The sequence below is a fragment of the Dendronephthya gigantea genome, unplaced genomic scaffold (assembly GCF_004324835.1).
Source record: "Dendronephthya gigantea isolate DGI-Jeju-01 unplaced genomic scaffold, DenGig_1.0 000036F, whole genome shotgun sequence".
NCBI classification, from domain to species: Eukaryota; Metazoa; Cnidaria; class Anthozoa; order Malacalcyonacea; family Nephtheidae; genus Dendronephthya; species Dendronephthya gigantea.
The window spans coordinates 411,503-430,867 of record NW_021163046.1 but is presented as its reverse complement, the minus strand read 5'-3'; the positions used below and the strand labels follow the sequence as shown (position 1 = coordinate 430,867).

At 37.2% G+C, this 19,365-nt stretch overlaps 1 protein-coding gene across 3 annotated transcripts; it reads left to right on the top strand.

Annotated features, from left to right (window-relative positions):
- Nucleotides 1-389: 389 nt before the first annotated feature.
- LOC114526012 (fibroblast growth factor receptor 4-like) lies at nucleotides 390-19,131 on the top strand. Of its 3 annotated transcripts, none has more exons than XM_028547493.1 (16): nucleotides 390-477; nucleotides 6,721-6,899; nucleotides 12,033-12,311; nucleotides 12,784-12,807; nucleotides 13,023-13,316; nucleotides 13,417-13,764; nucleotides 14,096-14,427; nucleotides 14,893-15,064; nucleotides 15,203-15,313; nucleotides 15,739-15,923; nucleotides 16,192-16,314; nucleotides 16,451-16,521; nucleotides 16,777-16,817; nucleotides 16,964-17,060; nucleotides 17,203-17,308; nucleotides 17,668-19,131. In XM_028547493.1, exons 2-16 carry the CDS (start codon nucleotides 6,833-6,835, stop codon nucleotides 17,854-17,856), a joined length of 2,439 nt encoding a protein of 812 aa, XP_028403294.1. In that variant the 5' UTR covers nucleotides 390-477; nucleotides 6,721-6,832; the 3' UTR covers nucleotides 17,857-19,131. The 3 variants fall into 3 exon arrangements, with proteins under 3 accessions (XP_028403294.1, XP_028403293.1, XP_028403295.1); XM_028547492.1 differs by lacking the exon at nucleotides 390-477 and adding an exon at nucleotides 5,130-5,487; XM_028547494.1 differs by lacking the exon at nucleotides 390-477 and adding an exon at nucleotides 6,583-6,602.
- Nucleotides 19,132-19,365: the final 234 nt, after the last annotated feature.

The following is a 19,365-nucleotide window of genomic DNA, read 5'->3' as shown; positions in this document are numbered from 1 at the left end:
TTCCGTCCGGTGCGTGCAATTAATCTCGTAATATACACGAAGCAGATCTATGCAAACTACCTCGACACAAAAAAGAAATTATAGAGAGCAATTGCGAGGCGTTTTGTAATATTTTTAGATCGTGCAGGAAGGTTTTGCACGCGTGACTAGGAAAACAAAGCTAGCTCATTCCAAGAGACCTTTTGTGTGCAAATCTGTGTCTAAAACGGGCTTCGATATCTGGCAATGGTGTAAGGTCGATATTGATATGGTACTTGAGTGTTATTATGTTCGTAACTTCGAACTGTCACCTCTATGGTCTGTTCGGCATTTGACGGTAATAACTTCCTAAGTAGCAAAACAAACCATCAGAGGCGCCATCTTTTCATTATCCATCCGACCTTCTTCTGTAACGAAACAGAGAACGTTTGCGCTTGGAGATATTCACTCCATTTTGAATCAACTTTGAAGACTTTCATCGTTTTCTTCAGACATAAGGTATACATATATATAAATATATAGTTCAAAAATAGTTTTATAGCACTCGTTATTAGCTAAAGTTGAACTTTTTTAGCTTTGTTGAAATGCTATAAATCGGTTTCTTCAAACCCATCAAGTCCTATTTCATGTATTTTGTACTAAAAAACCGCCACGTACGTTCATGATTGATATATGATAGGGATCTTCCAGGTTGTATAATAAATAACCTTTCACTCACGCCGCGTGCAAGCCGTTCCCGGGCAGGGTTTTGATCACAATAATTCCATGACCTGGCTGTAATGATATAATGAATTGTTCCGGTATATATATACTCGGGGGTTGAAGGTTATTGTGGTATCTAGCGATCAGAACACTAGTGCACTGCCAGAATTGATTTAAGGACAGCTAGGAGCTGGTTGTATATCAATCCCGTTTAGCTTAAACGGTGGTTAAGTTCAAAATAGACAAGTCTATCGTTTTACTCAACTTTAATACAAAGATACTGTCTACAACTACAGTGCATAATATTCAAGTTGACTCATTCAAGAGAGATGTAAGACTGTTATTTAAATTTTACTTATCCACCGTTTAAGCTAAACGGGCTTGATACAAGGTCCCCAGGACTATTGTGTGTATTTTCCTTCATTCTCCTATGTTCGGCTTGAAAAAGCAAGTGAATGCAATGATGAATCATAGCACACTTATCGCCCAGAGAATAGTTAGTATAGCTATATTGTGACAAAGCAATAAGCGAAATGTCCCAACAATGAATCGATCAAGTCATCCACCGGCCTTTAGGAAAAAACGAGTTCTTAAAAATACAGCTCTCTATAGCCTTATAAAGAAGGAAGCAATTATGATAATGCATTCACAGAATTTGTATATTATAGTTCCAATGTTTATGATTATATAAACTTTCATTTTTTTTAATGTACCAATGATGATTATAGCTATGATTAGATTACAGCCTACAGCTCAAATAATTTCTGATATCGATCTATTTCGCGCTCGCCAAAGTTATTTTGAAATAAAGCATGAATGTGCGTTTTCATTTCAAATTAGATCATCTTTCAAATGACAGGGCTCGTAAATTACCGAAAGACTATATCAGTCTCTATATTTTTGATGAGTATTGCATGCCTATATACACGTTAAGCTCCTGGCATTTCAAAGTTTGCTCACAGAAACAGCATAATCGCGATAAACATGCAAGCACTACCCAGAAACATACTAAAAACCTTTCAACGGTCCAGGAGAAAATGTCCTTCCTACTGGAAATAGTATACGGCTATTTATATCTAAAACCTTTTTCACTCAAAACCAAGACTCCTAGACGGTCTAAAATACATGGGTATATTCTGGGAATTTATTTCATCCAATCTTGTATGTATATAGCATGCAGTAAACCACTTAAAAGAAATTTATGAACTGATAATGTTTTCAAATGCAAAAGCAATGCAAAACCATGAACTGCGAGGTCTGGCTTTCGTCAGGCGCAGTTTGACATACGAGACACTGTACTCAGACAAACACTGACGTGCTGGTTTGTTTAAATCATCAATACGATCATCGTTTATGAACCTCATCAATTGTAAATATTTTTTGTCCGCTATAAGTTGCGTAACGTTTTAAAAATAAGTCTATCAAAGTATGTCCGGTTCTAAGTTTATGCATTACATACATCGGGTGATTCAAGACTTTGAAAGCAGTAAAACTACCGCAGATTTGCTTGGTTTTGGTGAGTTTGTGCTTTCATAAAGACAACTCCTTGCCCCTTAGCATTTATGCACTTGTTTCCGTTATATATTTTGGTTTATTTTTAGTCAATCATCTCGTATAGCTCATTTATTGCGAGTAAATTAGTTTTATCGTTTATAACATACAGTAGCGTAGACAGCCTGACGGTCGATTTTTCCTGCTCTGTAAATTTCGAGTTTATAATTATAATAATTATTCGCATCTTTAGAAATTTTTTGTTTTCACAAGTCAACGAACATCAAAATATTAGCATTGCGCCGGGGCAAATCGTCAGGCTGGCTACGCTACTGATAACATATCATATTTTATACATAACAATGATAACATGCATATCTCGGAGTATAGCTAAATATTGAAAGTTATATAAATCGAATAGAAATTTTGGTGGAGATATGGTAATATCCTTACCATACTGGAATGCTATTCCGAACATGCGTGGATGTGCGAGTAATATGTGGTTTGGTTTTTTCTATTATTTGTTTATTTTGCCCTATCGTAAAACATTGGATATATTTAATATGCTATATTGTTCCCGAAGATCTTGTTTATTTGCTGCTCGCCCTCACAAATAGACAAGGAGCTCCCTTTCTTCTGGCTTTTAGGACAGGAAAGACCGTAGGATTAATTGAGATGGATTTACGTAATCAAGACGATCTCAAAAGTTCTTTGATAGCATTGTCATGACATACACTTATTAAAAGCACAAATATGCAAATATAGTTATTGTTTTTCTGCATGTAGTGGGATATATATATATGGTTTCATTCTTGTCCTAATTTGAAGAATTTGGTTCATCCTTAGTTGAAACGCCGTAGGTCCATTGCAAGCTAACGTCTGGAACTCATCATGAAACAAACTTGGAACGAATAGCTTTGAATATAAGCGTCTTGTATTCGCTCCAAATTAGTGCTAAATTAACATTTTTGTAGTCATGACAAACCAGTAATTTGGTGCAAATATTTCGCATTTAAAACTCTTGTCTTCCGTATGAAACGTAAGTTTTTATTGTGGTTGAAAATATAGATTTGCAAAACAGGCTATGGCGTAGCCGCTATCGTAATTATGAATCCATGAATCATGATTTGCAATCATTTAGTTCCACCATGCATTGTTACAATGGTGTAGGTATATTTTGAAAGAGTTGCTAAAAACGAAACACTATACTCAATGAACTATACAAGAGAAACATTCTCTGGAAAGAGCTGAATCCTGTCAAACCAAGATTTGAGCTTTAAAGCAAGACTTCACGTTTATACTGGTGATTTTTTGACATCATCGGCAAAGTCGTTACCAACCAAGCGACGGTTATTCAAAGTTAGCAAAGGCGTTTAGCTTAAACGGTGAATAAGCCAAAGTTCAATAAATAGCTAGGTTCCATTTTGGAAAACGTATATCTGCCGGTTTAAGCTAAACGCTGGCTTTCAAACAAACTGGCTCCGGAATAATGACATTTGTGTTTTAAAACCTAAATCTTTAGTATCGAAGACGATGTCCTGCACTGAACTAAATTTTTCTTTTGTCTGGTGTATTGCAGCGCATGCCTTATGGAGTACGTTTTCAAGTGTAACCCATTTTACTTGGCTATGGCATACAGTACAGCAATCAAATTGTGTCAATACGATTTCGTAAATAACTTCTTTATATTTCTTTTTTTAATAATCTTAAATCTACGGCAATTTGAACAAAACACAGGAACACGGAAAAACTTGAACTGCGTCACAGCCCGACGTGAGAGTCCCATCCATTGATTTACAAATGAAGTGTTTGTCAGTCATGATCGAAAGCTGCCGTCTTAAAAATAGATTGTAGGCATTGCTTTGATAGTATTCTTGTTCACAACACAGCTGACTTCGCCTCCAGCAGTATTATCATTATATATAGGCTGAGCAACCGCGTAATTTGAACCGGGATTATTCGGAAAAACAAACGCATCCTGTACTTGTGAAACGTCGAAACCGCTCGAGTTCAGCAATTCTTCTTTATGAGTAAGTTTATTTGTTTTATTCACAGAAAACTGATGCATCTATGCACGTATTCTGGTACAGTATACTGTCTGTATCGATTGAATCGTGCTAAACTGAGTGTGTAAACTATTCAATTGAATGCAAAAACAGTCTTGCGGCAATACTTTTGAGTCAGTGTGTTTTGACTAATGTGCTATATTACGAGTTCACGATTGTTTCAGATAATGGGAATATGTTTTGAATTTTGATTATATGTAATCTAGCAACTAGTATACGTGTTATTTGCTGAAAAATCCTAGGCCAAATGCGTATGTATCGATCCGTTATTAAACTTGATAAATTGTGAACTGTTCTTTGAAGCTTGAAACGCTTACGAGACAAGAATGAAAGTACTATGGCGTGCAATTTGTTCACAATTTGTTATGAACAGTTTATATTCTATTATTGTCTAGCTTGTTCGACTTGTTTTTGTCAGATTGCCGGAATTAATAAATAGACCATTTATTTGTAATAACCCCTAGCGTTGTTGTTCCAGTTGTGCTATTAAAAGTGACGGAAATCTTTGCACATTTCATGTTTTAGCAAAAACAATGAAAAAAAACCAGGAAAACAGTTATATTTAGCGGCACTGTGGCGCTACAAATGTCGTGTCATGGCTATGGAGGCGTAGGATATATAGTGTAGTGTACTAACCCTAAGTGTGAGGTCTTTCTTATCGATTCAAACGCTATCATGACTCTGAAAATCACAGAAACACATTAATTATTATCAAATTATACATTAATTAAATTATTGACAGAGCCACAGCTGTCCGGCTTGGCAACACGGCCCAAATTTGCCCGCAACTGGTGTGTACGCCTGCTTTTAATCTCCGGCATTCGTGATCATGACGTCACGGGCCTGTCAATAACCATCAAACGACGGGTGTCAAATGCCTGAGTTGGCGGCCCGCTGTGTGTTAATTTTACAAGCTTGATGTCGCTATTTTGTACACAAGTAAATGGCCACGGTGAGCTTCGGGTCAAACGGCTTTCATTAAACGTTTTGTTTGTGACTCCGAGTACGAAAGTGCAATATATACACACGGAAGATAAAACTCGTCGCTGTTAGCTTGGCGCTTCCTTGAAACAATCGTGATTTATCGATCGGGGCTATCTTTGCATGGTTCGTGCTTATTGATACATAGGGAATTTGTTATCGCATCACAAGTCAAAAGTGCTAAGTCACTCAGTGAACTGATTGTGTACATGTATGGTGTGATTCTACCTAACACTTTCTCTGCACAAGACTCACGGAACATCGAAAGGTTTGTATATATAGCTGATCATTTCTTCGTTAAAGCCCATCGCTTGAGTGTGTTATTTGTGAGTTATATGGGGGATAATTACACGGGGGTCATTAAATGTAAGATGCTATTAAGCTTATAATATAGGGATGTTATTGTGTATGATACGCTGTAGCAAGAAATTTCTCCATGTGATATGCCGTGCTAACTGGAATCCTCTCAAAATTTACGTGATATGTACGAATTACTAGGTTTTGAGCAAATTCAGCATCGCGTGGTAGTTGGTACTCATATCATCGGCTCAATCTTTACTTCCATTCGCGACACACCGGCTTTTTGGCATAACAACGAACTTTGTGTTTATTCTTTTGACCCCCGCGCGAATAAAGGAAGACTTTAAGTTCTTTTAACTGCAAAACACATCATAATAAACAAAGTCATTTGGCGAATGATTGTTTAAAAGTTTGAACACATATGAGATAACTCCGTGCAGGTCATCGCCTTTCAACGCTTATGACTTCTATTTTTATAGCGCGCTCATCGTGTCAAGAAAAACGCTAAGATACTAAATATTTGCAATATATTTAGCACTTCAATATAGACTTGTTAACGGGATATCTTACTCGGCTACATAGTCACTATAAGGAACACAATGAGACTTCATTTAAGAATTCTAGAAAACCTTATCTTGCCATCTTTTAACCCAGTTCACAAATACTATACATGCTTTGACATGCTTGCTATAAAATTTTAACCGCGCGCCGTGGTTTCCATTACGACTAAAAACTCGCATTTGATCTTGGCCTTTGGCAAAGCACGCCAGCCGGACAGGTTTCGACTCGAATTTTAAGCTTTCAATAATCTTTGTCTTAACACGTTAACACCAAATGTTTCATTTATCTTACGTTGTACGATACTTTATTTATCTTATTTCGTCACATCGGAGTCTACAAGGCTACGAGTGAGAAACACATGTTTTTAAACTTTTATAAAACGCGAGTTGGACAATCGTAGCGTGCCCAGACGGGTGTTTGGTGTGCAAAGCTACAAGGCTATTACATAAATCACCATACAATAGATATTCTAAGGAATGCCTATACGGTGTCGTACGAGCGTCGATTTGAAAGAGAGATGCGGTAATTTTCGAGATTGATTAGAATGTAATAGGTGTTTTTTTGAAGAAGCTAGTTACTTTCAACAATGTTGCATAGCAGAGGTGTTTCAAAACTGATCGAGTATCTTCGCTTTCTTTAGACCGCGTGGGGTTGCGACGCCATCCTTGTAGACAATAATGTCCCACAGCCTGGCTTAACAAATTTCAGTTCAATTCCCATTACACCGTCATCGCAAAAACCAATCAAGAAAGATGAAGAGCGTCGTAATTACGCTAGCCATAATCGTTTGCTGTTACCTACAGACGATGCGCTGTTCAGGTAAGCATTTTTAATGGTATATGTCCTAGCTACTTTCTCTAAGCTTACGTTCAGATGAATCAGGATTCGCTTCGCTTCCTTCGCTCAGTTTGAATTGTCGAAAGGAATGCGCAATTATTAATCACTACTTGATCTCAATACAAATATACACCCAGCGATATCACTCATACATTAGAACTATTCAGTTCTTGGCGCCTGGGTTATGAAAAGAGTAAATGATTTAAGACTCTTTATTGCTATTGGCAAAAGGCTAATATTAATTCCATTAAACTTCGAAAGAGAGAGAGGACTTAGTGTTTAAAATGATCCCACGATGAACTTGACACCTACGGTCCCCTGTTAGTTTGTTTATAGCTTACGACGAGCATAAACAATCGTATTAAAAGCAGCAACTCTTGTGGTAGGCGTAGAGTGGTTATTTGTTGAATATCGTGTCTCAAAACAACACCATTAAACTTCGGAAATGCGCGAAAGTGCGCCGGAGATTGGTGTAAGATCTGAACAACATGATGTGAGACTCGCATAGATCTTCAGTCGCACGCATTGGCCTGAACAAACGCATTGACAAGCGTTAATTGGCCTTCGTCCATTGAATCTGTTGCAACCTGCCGAGCTAATGGATAGGTTCAAATTAGGAAATATTTTATTTAACATCGCGTTTTAAGAACATGTTATTGAAATGATTACGGCGCCGATGGGAAGCTTCCAAACACGGTGTGCCAAAACGTGCAATTTTCATTAGAAATAACAGACATTTTTTTGAAATCAAAATATCGGCTCAGATTCGAGAGAGATCTTAGGTCTATTCCCCATCATATCGCACGGAGATAATTTAAGGCCGGATTTGTACGGGCACATGGCTTTATAAGAGATAAATCTTTTGTATAACGCTCAAATGGGTAACAATAGCTAATGATACGAAACAATATATCGATAACACTTAAACGTCACATATAACACAGGAAGCTGGAATCTCTCTTGTGTCTAAAAGATTTCAACACCGTATTATACAACTCAAAATAAGCTATACTTGAAGATTTAGCAATTAGGAAGACAGAAGACATTCTTTTTATGCCAGATTTTTTGGCCGGGCAAAAGATATTATGTTATGTATGCTGTTGCATGCAGTGGTTTTGAAGTTTATAAAGTTATGTACATTATAGTGATTGTACATGCATATTGTTAAATCCAGTGAGACAGCACGATCTTTACTCACGAACTGAACAGTTTAACGTTGCGTGTATATATTACTCTAAAAAGATCATCCGTGAATCTCATATATAGATGCATCTATATAACATACAATATCAAGCAACCAATATTTGATAACTTGCAGATTACGTATATAAAAATCTCCTAAGAACCAATGATCTTTTCAGATAGATATCTTAAAGAGTATTTTTAACTACCAAAGCCAATATATGATACTATATATGTATGATGCTTTATGTATATTTATATACCACGCCAATATATGTTTAGAATCATATATCCAAGTGGTGCGCACGATATACCGGAGTATATATACCTCATAGAGCTAATAAGGACAAGATTCAACAAAATTTGGTTTAGTTGTGGGCCTGGTTTTAAGATTTTATTCACTACAAACGTATTTCGCTTGACAAGAAGTGCTTGCCACACTCATAGGACAGTCATGCTTTAATATATCGCTACGAACCCAAAAATATAAAAAAAATATCTGCAAATATTTTTACGGAAGCATATAATCCGACCAAAATTTCTTTTCATATATGCCTGTGCACATCTGCTAAATTACCATTATTCTTAATTAAAAAACTTTTTAAAGGTCTGAGAGTTGCTGCATTATGGTTGGCATAAGATTGGATTAACTACTTCAAATAAGTCGATTATATTCCGCCAGAGTATATATACTATGGCCTTTCTTAACTTCAGACCGTTTCGTATTATATTTTGTTCACAAATTATTGTCTAATGCGGGGTATCGTTTGGTCAGCTTTCCAATATTTGGCAAATTCTGGACAACCATATGTCAGTTAATCAGGAAGGAATCGTTGCTATGTAGGAAATGGAAATATGATAAATTTTATCGCGTTTCTGTCTTTATTTGATTCGTGCGGTTTTTCGCCCGGAGCAATGAACCTTCAATAAGGCAATAAATTCAAATGTCAAACTGGTATCTCTCATAAGCAGCTTACTGATTAATGCGAATCAAATGGAATAGCAAGGTAATAAACTAGCTAGACAATAGGTTTCTCGATTTGAAAATCCCTTTTTTAACTTAGAATATGCACATAGCCGCGCTCTTGTGTTTCCCACACGGTGGGAAAATATGACACGGATATCGATTTTCAATCATTCAAGATTAGGCACATAATTCATGTAAGTTTTTTTTTTAAAACTTGTTAAATCAAGCTAAGCTTTGCCGCATCGCCGTACGAACCCTTTGCGAACTACCGTGAACCGGATTTGAGTTTAAACTTTAGTTGAAAATATTTTAAAATCATATTGCCTATACACTTTATTAATTAATTAGACGACTGAGCTTGCCTTCCACTTCATAAAGTGTTGGAGGTGTTGAAAGATTGTAACCGCTGCCCACACCTCTACTCTGTCGGGTTGACACATTGCGTCACGTTTTTCCCTAATCAATCAACGGCTGGGCACCAGCCCTAAAGAAACATCACAGCAATGCGGGGATCCCTGATGCACGAGGTTGATAAGCCATGACCGCAATGAGCAAACAGGAATTCTCATAACACGGGCCACATTTTTAGGAACTTTTTTTACCCTAAAACGTGCTTGTCCCCTCGCATTTACGACTCAAAATTTTCATTGGCTTAGCTTTCAAGACTTAGAAATTCCACGCCTATATAGCTGAAATCTAAAAGCTCTTTCACACCGAATGCTAATAAGTGGGAGATCTCGACCATTTCGAGACGATTCTGCATGTGACAGTATTTACTTTGTATCTTATTGCTAGCCTTTGATTAGAAAAAAAATATATTCCTGATCACCAAACTGCTGTTTTTTTTGTGACAGACTGAATGAGTATGATATTAAGCTTCTGTATTACAATGAATATAGTCCACATCTGTGGACGAAACCAGAAAAAAAATTGTGAAAAAACAGTCTTTAAAAATGTCTAACATTTCTAAAGACAACAATAGAATGAGGGATGTTAGAAATCCCAGCAACTTCTGTGGCTTGTTTAATCCTTGTATAAGAATCATTAAACGAAAAATCATACGAGGGACAAACAGCGACCGCACGAGCTTTGAAGTAACCACGCAAAACGCCTTTCTCAAAGCCGACAATGCGATCCATCCCAAAAATGAGTTGGCGTTCGGATTAAGTCATCGAGTAGTTCGATATTTTGTTTGAAAATATATACCCTCGTTGTGAAAAAAACAATCGTATTATCTTCCATTAAAGTGTCGTGTTTCTACAAAAATAGCGTGAGTTTGCTACGTGCATTTTCAAACGACGACCTTTGGCTTTTGTATAAAAATAATTTGTATGTTTGTTATTTTATACACTGGGCGCTTCCCTTGCGGTCGGGAGCCAGGCCAAAGGCACGCGGTTGTAATGTACACCGCGCCATTGTCATTTCCGTTTTAAACAACACATGACTAGCTTGCTTAATGTTTAACATCCATAAGTGTATCTAAACATGTCGCGAGAAGGCAAATTCGTAAACAGCAATGGCAGGGGGTTTCCGCTAACTAAAATACTGCAACAATAAAACGTTTTCGACTTTTCAAAGCGAACCTTTTAGGGGCAAATTTTTTTCAATCGAAGAGATTACCAAATTCATCGAGGCGATCAGCGATGACGATAAATTATTCTCCTGACAAATAGTTAATCTTTTTTGCACACAAGCGAGGATCCTAATTTTCGCGTCTTAATCGAATATTCTTGTTGCTATACCATACAGCGGAAGCAAATAGATTTGTGGGAGCAAATAGATTTCAGGGGATCAATATCGATCAAAATTGCGAGCACGAACCCTGGCTGATTTTCGGACAGTTCTATATACATGGAATTTCGGATCATATGTGGTGTAAAATTGCCGAAAATATAGACGAAATTTCTAACTCTCCTGACAAAGACCCTATATAGCTCAGGTCGAAGCGTTTTAGTCAATTTTATAGGCAGTTGTTTTAGACCTACCACAGTCTTTCCATTAAAAAAATCTTTCCATTAAACGAGCGACACGTCACATGGAGATGTCAAAAACGAGTTTGATATACTCTTTGAGCTTTCAGATAAGATCATTTGAAGGCCGTCCTTACAAGTACAGCACTCCGTTCAGTTCCAACTTTTACAAGGGTACTTTAAAATGATACTTGATAGCGCATACGCTAAAAGGTTCTATAGTCTAAAAAAACTACTTGAAAATAATACTTTGTCTTCCATTGCCATTGTATATGTCTGGTAAGGAAACGGCTGGAGTCATATGTTGTCTGAAAGATGAGAGTCTGTTTCAGTCGGTTGAATGAATGCCCTATGCTCTCTAGGTTTATCTTCACGAATACGAATTTGCTTTTGTTTCAATAACTAAGGGAAATTTTATCGCAAAGGCCTTATTCTTTTTGCTCAAAGAGTTCACCATTTTTTCATAGTTTCAAATTTATGCTATGATTTCTAGTTTCGAACTTGTAAGACTCTGTGCGAATTTTTCTGCTAAATTTTAAAAAAAATTGGGCTGATGAAAAAATTCTCACTTGCTAATTCATCTCTGATAAGGATCAGGGCGTGCCTAGTCTATTCTTAGCGATGATATATGCTCGTTTAATGGAAAGATTTTTTTTACATCTCCTCAGAATACAAAAACGACTTCTAACTTTCATACGTTATCTTAACCTTTGATACATAAAGGCACGTTTACATTTTTGCTGCGATCTCATGGGCGATTTTCTTCTTTTGATAGATGTGAACGAGTGAATTAGTTACTGATGTTCAATTAAGAGCTCTTATACATCAGAGCATTCGTAACTAATTACTCGTTCACATCTATTAAAAGACGAAAATCGCACATCACAAAGTCGCAACCAAGTGTAAACGGGCCTGCTTCCCTAATAACCCCCCCCCTGTTTTGCGCACTTTCACGAAATAATGTCAGGGGGTTAGTAATTTTTTATTTACTTTTAGCATCCGCGCCACCGTTCTTCCAGAGTGACGTGTCAAACGCAACCGTTGTGCTCGGCGAATCAGAAGTCAAGCTTTCCTGTCGCGTGATCGCTGACGTAAATACGCAATATTGGTGGACAAAAGGCGGGAAACGGATAACGAAACGAAAGAGATATCGAATCAAGAAATTCCGTTATTTGAGGATAAAAAATGTGAAGAATTCCGACGCCGGAGAGTACGTTTGTCGGGCGAAAAATAATGGTGGAGAAATTCAGCAAACGATTACTTTAATTGTTGAAGGTTAGATTAAATAATGTATCTTAGGGGCTGTTTACATGAGCCCGGTTACCCGAGATTCAACGAAGCGTGAGAGGACTTTGAGGTATTGAAATAAGTCTTTATGACACCAAACAAGCACATGATATTGTTGTGGTGATTATACGACGGCCAGGATCATATTATCTGCTCATTTCAATACCTCAAAATCATCTCACGCTTCGATGAATCTCGGGTAACCGGGCTCATGTAAACAGCCCCTTAAACTCATATTTGGTAGACTTCTCGCAATCACAAATGAAAAATGATATGGAAACACCCTATATACATTGGAACTTGTCTCGAAAGTCCTCATATATCGTAAACGTATATTTGAAGTTTTTCATAGGGAACACGCTATAAAACTCCTTTGTTATCTAAACCGACATTCACTTTTTACAAATCGACAACTCGGATCATTTCCCCCTTACTAATCGTAATTTCATATTCTTTATAGATCCAGCCGGAAATTTAACTGAAGGTTAGAATTACATATATTAATTCCCCCATTAGGGCAGGCTCATATGGTCAGTGGATGTCTCAATCATGCATGAAGCTTTTATACTTTTAGTATTTTTATATTAGAAGTATTTTTATATAAGAAATTTTATACTTGAAGTGTGAAAAGGTCAAAAAGCGTGGTTTTAAAACACGATTTTTGAATCATGACGAAAATTTCTTTTCCCAAACGTTTAGATCGAAAACCGTTTTTCACGCAACCAAAGAAGATGACGAAAAAGATGATAATAATCCCAGCTGGTAACAAATTCAAAATCACATGTTCGGCTTCAGGCAGACCATCGCCAACAGTCTCCTGGTACAAAAATGGTAAACAGCTTAAACTAATGCCCGATGGTTCAACGGCGATAAAATCAAATGATTTTGTCTTAAACTTCGATTCACTGCGACCAAAAGACGATGGAGAATACACGTGCTTCGTTTCAAACAAACTTGGAAATGTTAGCGCGTCATTTGACCTGACAGTCAAAGGTAGGATCGTGGTATTTTCTTTCTGATTTCCAACACAATTAACGGGGTGATCTTAACGTGCGATACTAACTTCTGATATTTTTTTCATGTTTCCCACTAGAAATAATACTCGCAAAACCAGTGTTGCAAAAAATGAAAAATAAAACTGCGTATGAGGGAGACGATGTGACACTCACTTGTAGTGCATTCAGCGATGCTTTGCCTCATTTTCAATGGATAGTAAAGAATCCAAAAAAGAACAATTCGATTGAAGTTTTAAACCCCGGACTTGAGCAAGACGACTACATTTGTGAAGGAGAAAAAGAGCGATGGCACTGCGTGAAATTGCTACTCCGTAACGTGTCACGAAAGGATGAAAGGCAGTATTACTGTATGGCAGGGGATGAACGGGGATGGAGCAAGGAGACGGTGTGGCTAAAAGTGTTGCCAAGACCAGTTACTACCGAGGGTGAGTCGTGTGGAACAACATTATGACAAAGAAAAGAGTATAGGCTTGGCCTCTTCGTAGCTTTGAATTAGTAAATTGATTTTACCACAGCTATTCGGAATTTTTCGATGGAACGAAATTTTATTTTTCGCTCGATTTTCTTTTCATTTGTGACCGGTGAAGAGAATCTGCTACGGTCGAATTCCCACAATTGGAAAGAATATCAGACGAAAAATTTCGTTCGTTCGAAAAATTCCGCCTAGTGTGCCAAGTAGTGGAAAACGGCCCTTAATCGTAGTGGGGTGGAAAGTTTGTTTTCTTTATTTCCAACGCAAGTAACATTCCTTTTCAGCGACATCGGTTAAAGTGCGTAACAAGAGACCATATTATAACTCAGAGAAGACATCAGGGAACTCGATGACACAAGTCATCGCCATCACTGTTTCGGTGGTCGTTGTAGCAATTGCAATTGGCTCTGTGATCGCGTATCTATGTATTTTCAAACGAGGAATGTTCAGGCAGAAAGCACGCGTCATCGAAAGTTACGGCGCACCTCCGTATCCTGAAAAACGTCGCGATGTATTGAGTTCTACGTCGTCGTCCATGTCCAACTGTTCAACAAATCCTTTGCTTGCACACCACGGAATGAGATACTTGAAGCGGCAGAACTCCGGTCTTTCTCATGTAAGTTATAGCTATCGTGAAAATATGTGCAAGAAATACGCGTTTCTTTGTGATTATTATATTTGTGACGCTTCTTCTGACATTTGCGACAAAAGCATTTCCGAAAAGCTTCACCTTTTGGACTTGTTAAAGTTGCATCAATCGCGTGCGTATTGTCGGTAGTCAGATTCAGGTTTGACCCGCACTATCGCTACAAACGCTACTCCTATACGTTTAGGAAAACATCAACAAATCAAATACGAAAACTCCATTAGATTAACCAATCACAAACGCTATAGGTCAACAAGGTCTAGGTAGTGGAACTTCAATATGAACCTTCGTGATATAGCGTAAAAACGTCCCAACAAACTACCAGTATATTAGTTTCATTCCAATGTTTTGGAACAGTGCTTTATGATGGAAACCCATTTGCTCGTTGTTAAAACTTTGATTTCGGTGAATGCATGTGTTTTCTCTCAAACGCAGGTCAGCGAGATGGTGTTATACTGTGACGCAGAGTGGGAAGTCGATCGGGAAAACCTGAAACTTCTCGAAGTGATCGGTGAAGGAGCTTTTGGCAAAGTTTTAAAAGCGGAAGCATTTGGTTTGAATCGACAAAACGCCGGAAAGAATATCGTTGCCGTGAAAACCTTAAAAGGCAAGTCAACATTTTGCGACAAAACTAAGCTAGGATATATAGCTAAGTGCGGTTAAACTTTATCAATGAAGATTCGATTGTTCTGTGCCATGGTCAGCTTGAATTCTGCCTTATTAATATCTAAAAAATCTTTATTAGACGATGCAACTGAGGCAGAATTATTGGATCTTGTTTCTGAGATGGAAGTGATGAAGACGATTGGGAGACATAAAAATATCATCAACGTCATCGGATGTTGCACGCAGAATGGTAAAAACTTTAATTCTTGGATAGAACACCGGCATATAGAACGGGTAGTTTGCTTACGGGGCACCTATGTATAAGCGCCCTGGGAAAAAGCCACGGTTAGAGCTTTGAAACGAGACAGGTTTGACTGATGATTCAAAACACCCGTCAAAAGACAGTCATTTCTGGTTCGACAATTACCTAATTTGAGTTGAGTTAAAATATCACCTTAAACTTTCTGTCTTGTTTTAAAGATAAAATCTTGGCCTTTCAAAGTGTTTTACTTCGGCGCATGTTCCCTTACTCCGAATTTACTAAATCGTCTCTCTCAGAAATTGAGCAGGGTTCGAGTTGATGTTGTGATCTCAAAAAAGTTGACTTGGATTTGTGAAGAACGTATATTTGCTTCTCTATTTACTGATGATGTACGAACGATTTCTGCTTTCCAGGACCACTGCTTGTTGTGGTAGAGTACGCACCATATGGTAATCTGAGAGAATATCTTCGTGAAAGAAGACCCAATCGTAACGGTTTAACAAATCCAATCGAAGGAGAGGAGAAATTAATTTTGCGAGATTTCGTTTCGTTCAGTTATCAAATAGCCCGAGGAATGGAATATCTGTCGACTAAAAAGGTAAGCATGTTTGCCAATGTGTACGATCAAGAAAACTAAAATCCATTTCTCGGTTGAAACAAGTTAATATCTTTTGAAATATTCTTTATTTCGGTTTCAAATTCATGCCAGAGCTATAGTTCTTATAACTAAAAATAATCACAAAATTTTGACCAGTTTCATAATGAATAACAAAAGATATAATCGACTAAGTTCCGCGTGATCAGCTGATGGATTGAAATGAGAATCATTCGCCACTTTAACACTTTTTATGATATTCATATTCCAGTGTATTCATCGAGATCTTGCGGCGAGGAATATTCTAGTTGGTGAAGATAAAGTTATGAAAATAGCAGACTTTGGCTTAGCAAGGGATATTCATAAAGTTGACTACTACAGAAAGACCACAGATGTATGTATTTACCACGCAGTGTTCAGGATCTTATGTATATGTGATTGTCGAAGGTTCTGCTATTTGGTTTTTTATCTGTTGTGTTTGACAATCAGAAATAATTGGTAACACTGTTGCATCTGTTTTTGTTCTGCAGGGTCGTCTGCCCGTGAAGTGGATGGCGTTGGAAGCGTTATTTGATCGAGTGTACACCGCCCAAAGCGATGTGTAAGTTTTTCACTCGTTTTTTACCAAACCAGTTACCATGTCATACATAAGTTAACCATACATGTACCATACCATGTACCTTAAAATAATTGGACATATACCATACCAAACCAAACCATGCAAAACAAAAGAAACCATACCGTACCATACCTTGTCGTACCAAAATATACCTTACTTCACCTTATCATAACTTACTGTGCCTCATCATCAACCAGTACAAAATTTTCAAGCCAATATTTTATATCTTTTCAACAGTTGGTCATTTGGCGTAGTCGTCTGGGAAATATTAACTTTCGGTAAGTTTTTTTTCAAAATTCCTGTATCTTCTTCTCAATCATATCGACTTCAATTTATTTATTCAACCTGCAAACTACTACCAGTGCCACAATTTATCCTGTTTCTCTAACTCGTTTCTCAAAAGCATTTCTATTCTCTCCCACAGGTGGCACGCCATACCCAAGTATACCACTCGAAAAATTATTTGAACTTTTGCAAACGGGATACCGAATGGAACAGCCAGTAAATTGTCCAGAAGATCTGTAAGTGTTATTCTCATCGATCCTTTTTAATGACTTTCAATGCAGTCCACCAGTCCAAAACAAAGATTTGTGAAAAGATTTTTCCAAGTTTCACTTTATTTTTCTCCTCGAAATTTATCTCACACAAGATTCTTCTTTCTAGATATGATCTATTAAGGCGGTGTTGGAACGAGGAGCCTTACATTCGTCCCACATTTACTGATCTCGTACAAGAACTGGACGCTATGTTATCTAAGATGACAAACGAGGTACAGGGACTTGCCATATTTTCAGTTGTATTTAAACGGTCTCTCCTGTGCTCTCCAGTACTCATAAGGCAAAAAAATGGTTTCCTTCGGAATATTTGCATTTTCCCGTTCGAATTCCAAACTTTGAAAATCGTAGGCATACGAGAAACACGTGGAATAGCCGTACACCCTTGCCGTTCATTACCCACTTGTTAAATTAAAAAAAATTGTGCCCAGAGTCTTTTCAAGCAATGAAGAGTGCATTGCATTTTTTGTTTGAATAAAAAAATTAAGGCTCAATTACGCTGTCACCTCAGTTTACTTCACTGGGATTTAAACTAGGATAAAGAAACCTATATCTAAACTCTATATTCCTTCAGGAATACGTCGATATGGGCCAACTCATTTCTCCAATGCAGCCCCACCCGGTCACCCACCAGATCGCATCTAGTCCAAGCGACAGTGATTCGAGTGTATTCGAAAACGAAGATCAACATCAAGATGAAAAACAACCGTTGAAAACAGTAGACTGCAATCTTCTTCCAATCATCCAGGAGGTGACGTGTTGAAATATTCGGACAATCCCGTCAAAATTGTGGACGTTTTCCTTATCGTCGAGAGGAATTTAATGAGACGAGCAAGATTTTGCAAAGATGACAAGAATTTCGTTGGATGCAAAATAAATGAAAACTCTCTTGTTTTTCAAGTTGGTGCGCGGAACCTTATTCATCGAACAGGCAAGGTCATTGCCAGATACTCCTTGAATTTGGAAATAATCCTTCATCTTATTACGGTTTGGAAATGAAAATAGACAGTGGACACAATGGAACTTATTGTCTTAGTAACAATGTTCGAAATCCCTAAATCCTAAAGTTGACGGCAATTGAAGGTTGCTAAGATTTGGGTAAACGCATTGCTAGTCAACTTTTTTACATCTTGTACCGTTTTCTATTCTATTGTAAACGAAGAAGCAATTTGGTGGCAAAAAGGCGCTTCTTCCAATGGTAAACCTTGATCACAAAATGAAATGAGTGGTTCACCGACAAGAAATGAACGGTTATGAATCAAATAATTGAAGGAGATTTATTGGCTGAAAGATATATGAACCTTTTTGGTCGTAAAATTGGACAGTCTTTATCGGCTACAATGAAGAAGAGGTCAACACATTTCTAACAGTTGGATTTAAAGAATCATTCTACAATGGTTCGTACATGAATAAGAAAATGCTTGGTTTTATCAAGCAGATTACTTTATGGAGAGCATCTCTTGTGAAACAATTAAGGTATACAGAATTACACGTATACTCAAAAGTGTTATACTTTCGTAGTAAAAATAACCTAAAAACAGTCGTGTCATGGGAAAACAAGTTGACGAAACATCTGGTCCAAATCCAAGTGAACTTTATACCAGAATTTCTGAATGGCCTAGCTCACGACAGAAAAAGCTTTACATAGTAATAATTTACATCGTAAATAGTAGTTATAGTATAGATAGATTATAGTACCACTCGCAGGCTCTTTCTCATGCCAAACACTGTAGATATTCGAATAGTTAGTATAGCATAGTGATTTTTGAACTGACTTTAGGATTTTACAGAATTAAATACTACATGCTTCTTATAATTTCTGGCTTTAACATCGACTGACAAAATTTTTTTTAGAATGTTTCACACACGAGCCACATCGGTGTGAATTAAATTGTGAAATATTTTATTTTAGGTAGTTTTATGAACTTCTTTGACAAAACTAATATTAGAGCTTAATTCTGTTGTAAATATGTTACAATTTAATGGGGTTTTGAATGTAAAATAGATTTTGAAGAAACTGTATATATTTTTTTAAAGAGAAAGCTAATAAATGTTTCAAAACAAATATAATAAGCAGTTTTTCCAAACTCCTCAAGTTCTCAATTTATCAGCTGTGTTTACACACGATAAAATACTGCCCACAAATTTCATGCAAATTTCGCTTGAATTTGTTTCATTTGGCTGTGGTGGGCAAATATTTACTGCGAAAATGATAGATAGGTTCATAACCATGGTTTTTTATTGCTAGGAATTCGAGCCTTTGAGATAAAAT